Source organism: Orycteropus afer, unplaced genomic scaffold (assembly GCF_000298275.1).
Source record: "Orycteropus afer afer isolate SDZICR_OR568_19922 unplaced genomic scaffold, OryAfe1.0 scaffold00172, whole genome shotgun sequence".
NCBI classification, from domain to species: Eukaryota; Metazoa; Chordata; class Mammalia; order Tubulidentata; family Orycteropodidae; genus Orycteropus; species Orycteropus afer.
The window spans coordinates 2719612-2728096 of NW_006921759.1; the positions used below are offsets into that span (position 1 = coordinate 2719612).

At 45.8% G+C, this 8485-nt stretch overlaps 1 protein-coding gene across 1 annotated transcript in view; it reads left to right on the plus strand.

Annotated features, from left to right (window-relative positions):
- The first annotated feature begins 295 nt into the window (after positions 1-295).
- SCD5 (stearoyl-CoA desaturase 5) overlaps positions 296-8485 on the plus strand; it is a 255645-nt gene continuing 247455 nt past the window's right edge. Inside the window, exon 1 of the mRNA XM_007946816.2 lies at positions 296-527. Within this exon, the coding sequence (XP_007945007.1) occupies positions 296-527 (232 nt within the window). The remainder of the gene's footprint in view (positions 528-8485) is intronic.

The window sequence follows — 8485 nt, forward strand, 5'->3', positions numbered from 1 at the left end:
CGCACCCTCTCCTGCCCCTCACACTCGCCTCCTCTTCCTCACAGCTGAGTTCGGCACCGACAGCGGCATGAGTGATACGCCAGCAACAGATGCTGGGCGCCCAGATTTGCATCCTTAGGCCACGCTGAGAGCCTGAAGATAGAAGGAACCTGAGAGAAAGGCTGGGAAGGCGGGCACAGAAGGTGCAGAGAATCCCTCCTAAAAGGCAGAAGCCCCTACCCCCAACGGCGAGCTCCGCTCAGTCTGAGCGTCTGCCTACTGCCGTCGCTGCAGCCAGGGCGACCTCTCCCCAGCCATGCGAGGCCCTACCGCAGACGGGGCGAAGGTCCCCTTCTGCAATGCCAAAGAGGAAATCCGTGCCCGAGTGGAAACCTCGGAGAGCGACGGCGGCCAGCAGAGGCCGGACGCGCGCGGGCAGCGCCAGAACATCGTCTGGAGGAACGTGGTCCTGATGAGCCTGCTCCACCTGGGGGCTGTGTACTCGTTAGTGCTCATCCCCAAAGCCAAGCCGCTCACTCTGCTCTGGGGTAAGTCCCACCCGCGCCCTCTGCGCCCTGGGCGCGCCGTGAGGCGGTGGCTAGGCGCGCGAAATCGCTGGCCACGTCTTGGCTGCGGTCGATGCGGCGCTCCCTCCGCTTTCCCCTCACTTCTCCCCTTTCACCCTGGCCTCCTAAGAATCCAGTTCTTAGCCCTTTGGGACCGGCAGGTATTTCTGCCCAGGTATTTTAAACTTCTCCCTCCCTGGCTGTCTGCCTGAAGAAGCACGTCTGCCGCTCCCTGCTGTAAGGCGGGGAGGATCTGGATTCCTGCGGCGCCGCGGGTGTGGGCAGAGGCAAGCCAAGGGAGATGCTGGGCACCGTCTAAACCCTGCCCCGAGCGAGAGAGGCTAGGTGGGACGGTCCTGTCTCCCAGGCGATTTCCACCACCACCACCCCCAGCTCCTTAGTCTCCTCCGCGGGCCACGGACATCAGGGCCGGGTTAAGCACTAGAAAGGTAGTGAAGGAGGGAGGAGAGACCCGGCAAAGGATTACGTCTTGGTTTTCGAGGAAGAGAAATCAGTTCCTTTCCTGCCTCTTCAAGGCCACTGTCCCTGCCCCCTCCCTCCCTAGGCAGTGATCTTGATAACCCGTTGTAGTTCTTCAGCCCTGGAAGTTTCTCCAAAAGAAAGCCGAATCTTCGGTGGCGAGGGTGCACACAGCACAAAGCTCCGACTGCTGCCGTGCAGAACCCCCTTCTAGGTCCCAGTCCTCTTCTGGTCAGCGCGGGTCTGTTCACCTGTGGTACACCCCCTACCCCTCTTCCTTGCACTCCCACTCCTGTTGGCAGGGGAGGAAGCATAGTTGCCCACCACCCTCCAAGGACTCTGGGGACTTCGTGCTTGCCCTGCATGACCCAGGTTACTGACCTCTAAAGCATCGCGCAGCTTCCCCCACTCCCTACGCCGGCTCCCATTAACTAGTTTTGGCCTGGGTCACCGTAGCGCCAGCAGTTCAGGCATTGATATCTTGGGCTGAGAATTCCACGAGGTAATCCAAGAAGCTCTTTCAGCTCCCGTTTCAGAAATCTCTAAGGAACCGAGCAGGAGAAGCACAACCTACTTTTATTGCCAGAGGGGAAAAGGAAGGTAGAAAATTAAAAGACCTCTTTCTACAAAGCTCTTTACTTGGCAAAATGCCAGCTTCCAATGCTTAGGTAGTTAATGGGGCCACTCAGGCGCCAAGTCTTGCCACGAAACACGTGCAGTTTCTGCTCTAGAAAGCAAACCCTTTTAGAATGTGGGTACCTGTTAGGGTGGTGTGACTAAGGGAGGGAACACTCGGTGGAAGGATAAGTGAGAGCAGCAGGGGGTCTTTGGGAATCAGCGAGTTTTAAAGGTTCCCCCAAAGCTCCCCCAAACCACCTGCCTCACCATTCCACCTGTTAGTGTACCTCCTCAGTTCTGTGTCATTTTCACCGTATATTTTTGCTAAATGTTGCTTTAATTTTCAGTCTGCCTGCTGCCTTCTCTTATCTCTAGATAACTAGATTGTAGGGAGTTCAGCCCTGGCATAACTGGCACACTCCCACCCTGCCAACAAAAGCCCTTATTGTCCCCAGAGTCTCGAGCAAGCTTCTCTCTCCCCCAGCTACTAGGGGCTGGGCTGTGTACTTGACTTCAGCACCCACCTGCCTCTAATAGCTGCAGTGTTGGAAAGCTCAGGGAGGAGTGAGCACCTAAAATATTATTCTACATGCCTAGAGCTCCACAGGACCCACGAACTCCATTCCTTACAGCCACAGAACCCTACTGACCCTGGTACCACTGGGGATCATAAGAACAAGACCCTTCTCTCCAGGTTTGCCAGGTCACCTCTACCCTTTACAAGCCTTCAGTGTTGAAGGCAGAATCTTTTTTCTGAAAGGCCTTGGTCCCAAACTCCCCCAGCTTCCTGGGAGAAGTCAACACAATGAAGGAATCTGGTTTCCCCTCTTAGAAATATTACCAAATCCCATCTTGTACCTCCTGGAATCTTCTGCCTTAGCTACTCTTCTTCAGCTCTGTTCCCTGAATCTTGATTATTTCCCTATCTGCCCTTTCATTGCCACTTGGGGGGGGAGGGGAGAAAGAAGGAAAAATATATATGGAAAGAGAGCAGACAACGGTGGATACTGTAGTTTCAAGGTCCAAAATTGTGGATCCAAACAAATGGATCTTATCTTATGGATATCTTTTGAGAAAAGCTATGAGGGTCAGTTGCAGATAAGCTAACGTCAGTGGTGATGATGGTTAAGATATTCAGAGCAACTGGAGCGACTAGGGGGACCACTGACTCAGGAATATTGTCCTTGAAAGCCCTGGTGCCTTGACCCACAAATTTCTCCCCATGGAATATCCTTTTCCTCTATCTCTTAGCACTGGCTCCGTCTAGCTTTAGGGCTGAGCTCATGCACCAATAGGTTGCTCATCCACCTCAGGGACCTGAGTTGTCAAGGAGATAGGCTTAGCCTATCCATTGTGTACCATCCTGGACCCCAGGTGAAGTTGCCCTGGAAACAAGAAGCATCCATGCAGTACACTCAGCAGAGAGTGTGTTAGGTGTGCAGTGTGCAGAGAGGAATTTGCATGGTAGTAAAACATCATCCATGAAAGATCCATCAAGTTGTTCAGACTAGCCTCCTCCACTGATTAACCTTCCTAACTGCCCCCCCCCCCATTATGATTCTCCTTGGGGTGAAAGTGTTATTTTCCCTTTTGATCCTTCCAGTTTTCAGAGTGGGCAGGCTGTCAGAACAGAAGGCTCTTGGTGCCCTTAGGCTCTGAGGGATGAGTTTATGAATTTCAGAGACAGAAAGCAAACTCCAACTGGAGGGAAAAAGAAATCTTCATCTGAAGGCTTGGGCTCATAGAAGGGCTTGCTTTGAGAGCTTTTGGCCAAAGAACAGTTAAGTTAGTCGATGTTCCGAATACCAAGATGGGTAGAGCAGGAGGGTGTTGAGCAGCAATCATGGGATCAATGCAAAAGTCCCAGGGCTCCTTCCCAGTGCAGTTTATCCCTGATTGTCTCCAAGCATTCTGGTTGTTGGTTTCCAAAAATGCCAGGGACTTTTCTGGTTTCTCATTAAATGTCATCAAGTTCTCTAAATATGTCCCATGGTGATGTCATGTTTGGTTGTTTTTTCTCATGGGATACCTTCAGTGACAGTATTGGGCATGCAAAGCAGTGCCACCCTGGTGCTCCCTTCAGTGGATACCCTCTGCCATTGAGTCAGATACGACTCATAGTCACCCCTCCTTGGGTTTTCGAGGCGGTATCGTCCAGTCTTCCTTTCGAGGAGTGGCTAGTGGGTTTGAACTTCCAGCCTTCTGCTTAGCAGTCAAATGCCTTAGGCACTGCACCACCGGAACTCCCTTTCAGTGGATTGACCTGCCTTACTCTGTCCTGTCTAGGGACAAACCTAGTCATTGTTTAGGCTGGTGCAAGAATCTCTGATGCCATGTAGGTTGCTGGAGCATCTGAACCATCCTGAGTGGGATGCACCCTATGGCCAGGAAGCTGAGAGGTGGCACACACTTGGGAAGATCAGGAGAGGCTGAGGTTTGGAAGGCACTGCTCACTAGTCAAATTCTGTCCAATTCTGAGAATTGCCCAAAGATGAGCTGTCATTTGTTAGACATCAGACAGAAATAAGCCATCTATCAGTTAGAATAGCCCTGATATCTTTTTCCATCAAGTCCCCAAGGTTGCTGAGAAGCCCCAAGAAGGTGCAGCCATGGACTTCTGTCTTGCCTCCCTATTTTCTATGGTGAGCAAAGCTCAGTGGAAAAGCAGATCTGGATGTGAATGCTTGCTTTCTGCTTGTCATCTGCATGGTCTTGGACACATAAACATCTCTAAACTTCTGTTTTCTCTCCGTAAAATAGACATATTAACTACTTGCTCATGGAGTTGATATGAGAAGTAAATTAGATAATATATATGAAGCACTTAGCACAGGGCCTGGCCCTTGGTTGGTGTTCAGCAATTGTTTTTGTAGCTGTCATTATTACTAGCCTTGATACTAGGTCTTTTTCTTAATAGAAGGGAAAAAAAAAGGCCCTCCTACTGCACGAAGGGAGGGAGCTCTGGTGGTGGTTCAAACCCACCAGCCACTCCTCGGAAGGAAGATTGGGCAATCTACTTCCGTAGAGATACTGCCTCAGAAACCCAAGGAGGGGTCGCTATGAGTTGGGATGTACTCAATGACAGTGAGTTTGGTTTTGGTTTGGTTTAGTACATGATAGATTCTACAAAGCTGGTACTGAACTTGACTTCATTCCCTGTCTTGCATCGAAAAGCTTGTTTGAGTTTTGGAAACAATGGTTCTTTCTTGAATCCTCCAAAAATGGATGAACACAAATCTTCCCTTCCCTTTCTCTCATGTCCTTCTCTTCCTCTTTCATTCTGTCTTCCTCTTCTATTTTCTTCCTCCAAAAAGATCACTATTTTGTAACTAAGAATCTTTTTGTTTAGCTGACAAGCCACCTAGTCCTTAGTACTTTTTTTTTGAGGACAGCCAGTTACAACTGCTATAGAATTAATTTCTCTGAATCTCTTAGGGCCTTAGTTTTGACTTGTAATTCCCCCGTCTGCCCTTTTGAGTCATCTTTTTCTTTTTTTAAATATATTTTTAATGCTCAGTGGACTACTGAAAACATGAATAACTCTTCCTTGTTAAACCTTGTCATTCCCAGCCCAGTGTTGCTGCAGTTCTTGGATTTTGAATTAATGAATAAGTGCTAAAAGCCTGGAGTGCAGCAAAACCAGACAGAATAGATTGTGTTTTTGTTGGCTTAATAGTCCCAGCAAGTATAAATATAGGTTGAGGTTAGTATCATTCAGTTTTTTATAAAAACTGGTCAAGGTCATTGCAGGCTACACTGTGATCATGAAATGAGAAATAGTGCTGCAGAGCTGGAATCCTGGCATTGCCAGTTAATAGTTGTTCAACCTCAGACACATCTTTTTCCATTTTATAGTTTGTGAGCCTCAGTCTCCTTGTCTGTACAATGAGATTGATAACAATACTGAGCTGACAGGTTTCTGTAATGATTGGGGCATATATAAAAGTACCTATCAGAAAATAGACACTCAGTTTTGTTGTTCGTTGTACTCAGTATTCTCTACTATTATTACCTCCCACGTTGGGGCCTGTTTTGTGAATCTGCTCTGGATTCATCATGTTTCTGGGACCTTGAATTCATCTGGCTCAAATATAAGCCACATCCTTTAAATTCAAATATTTGACGATGACCTGGCTATAAGTTTCTAGTTCTTGCCTTATCTAGTTTTGTGTATTGCATGAAATTATAATAATTGCTTAGACGAGCAATCAATAGATTTGCAAAAAAGTGTCACAGCCATGTAGTTTCTTTTATGCTTTCATGACCCATGGGACATATAGCACCCATGTTTTCTGCCTCTGGGGTTTAGTGGGAAGTTCCTGTCCCACTTTTAGTGCATGCTGTTATCTGGTATGGGCCTGCATACTAAAAAACCCATTGCTATTGAGTCAAATTCTGACTCATAGCAACCCTATCTATATGCGTGTCCCACTAATTGCCTCAAAATCCATATTACTTAAAAAAAATTTTTTTTTCATTTCATGCAAAATGCCCTCCATTACTGAAAACACATGATTTCAACAAAAAATTCAAAGCAGAAAATAATTTGGCCTTGAAAATGTTAAGGTTTCATAAAAGCAATGATCATTTTTGGGTGTTACTTTCTTCCTTGAGCACAGCCAGTTACAATTGCTATAGAATTAATTTCTTACTTTGACATTCTGTAGTCTTTGTTGCACAGAATTTACATGCCCCTCTGCTGTGACATGTTGTGGTTAGGTGCTGTCGAGTTGTCTCTGACTCATAGTGACCCTATGTACAGCAGAATGAAACACTGCCTGGTCCTGTGCCAACCTCACAATCCCTACTATACCTGAGCCCATTGCTGCAGCCACCTTGTCAGTCCATCTTGTTGAGGGCCTTCCACTCTTTTGTTGACCCTCTACTTTGTCAAGCATGACATCCTTCTCCAGAGAATGCTCCCTTCTGAAAACATGACCAAAGTAGGTGACACGAAGTCTGGCTATTCTTGCTTCCAAGGAACATTCTGGCTGCCCTTCGTCCAGGACAGGCTTGTTAGTTCTTTTAGCAGTCCATGGTACTTTCAGCATTCTTTGCCAAAACCACAACCCAAAAGCATCAATTCTTCTTCAGTCTTCCTTAGTCATTGTCCAGCTCTCACATACATATGAGGCAATTGAAAATACCATGGCTTGGGTCAGGAACATCTTAGTTTTTAAGGAGACATCTTTGCTCTTCAGCACTTGAAATAGGTCTTTTGCAACTGATTTGCCCAATGCAATATGTCTTTTGACGTCTTGACTGCTGCTTCCATTGACGTTGATTGTAGAAACAAGCAATATGAAGTCTTTGATAACTTCAGTCTTTTATCCATTTATTGTGATGCTACTTTTTGGTCCAGTTGTGAGGATTTTTTTTTTCTTTAAATTGAGATGTAATCCATACTGCAGACTACAGTTTTTAATTTTCATCAGTAAGTGCTCCAAGTCATTCTCACTTTCAGCAAGCAAAGTTGTGTCATCTATGTATCTCAGGTTGTTAATGAGCCTTCCCCCAGTCCTAATGCCACGTTCTTCATATAGTCCAGCTTCTCGGATTATTTGCTCAGCATACATATTGAACGAGTATGGTCAAAGGATACAGGTCTGACACACTTCTTCCTGATTTTAAACCATGCAGTATCCCCTTGTTCTGTTCAAGCAACAGCCTCCGGGTCTATGTACAGGTGCCTTATGAGTACAATCAAATGTTCTGGAATTCCCATTCTTCTCAATGTTATCCATAATTTGTTGTGATCTGCACAATCAGATGCCTTTACATGTCAATAAAACACAAGTAAACATCTTTCTGGTATTCTTTCCTTTGAGCCAAAATCCATCTGACATTAGTTATGATATTCCTTGTACCAAGTCCCTTTCTGAATCCAGCTTACATCTCTGGAAGTTCTCTGTCTATATACTGCTGCAACTGTTTTTGAATTATCTTTGGTAAAATTTTACTTGGATGTGATATTAAATATATTGTTTGATAATTTCTACATTCTGTGAGATCACCTTTCTTTGGAATGGGTTCAAATATGGATCTCTTCCAGTCACTTGGCCAGGTAGTTGTCTTCCAAATCTCTTGGCATAGATGAGTTAGTGCCTTCAGTGCAGCATCCATTTGTTGAAACATCTCAATGGGTATTCCGTCAATTCCTGGAGCCTTGTTTTCTGCCAATTCCTTCAGTGCAGCTTTGACTTCTTCCTTCAGTACCATGATTCTTGATCATATGCCACCTCCTGAAATGGATGACCATCTATCAATTCTTTTTGGTATAGTGACTCTGTATTCTATCCATCTTCTTTTGAGTTTCCTGCATCATTCAACATACTGCCTATGGAATCTTTCAATACTGCAATTTGAGGCTTAAATTTTTACCTCAGTTCTTTCAGCTAGAGAAATTCTGAGTGTATTCTTCCCTTCTGGCTTTCCAACTCTAGGTCTTTGCAAATTTCATTATAATAATTGTCTTTGTCTTCTCGAGCTGCTCTTTGAAATCTTCTGCTCAGCTCTTTTATCTTGTCATTTCTTCCATTTGCTTTAGCTACTCTCCATTCAAGGGCAAGTTTCAGAGTCTCTTCTGACATCATTTTGGTCTTTTCTTCCTTTCCTGTCTTTTTAATGACCCCCTGCTTTCTTCATGGATGATATTCTCGATGCTGTGGCATACTGTGCTTTTTTGGAAGTGGCATAAACTTTGTTAAGAATAAGGACTTTGGGGGAGGTTCCAGCAAGATGGCAGACTAGGCAGAAAGACTGCACAGACCCTCTTCAACAAAGAAAAGGGAAACCAATTAACACAGACACAGAAGATAATCCTGGACCCCTGAGCCTTGAAG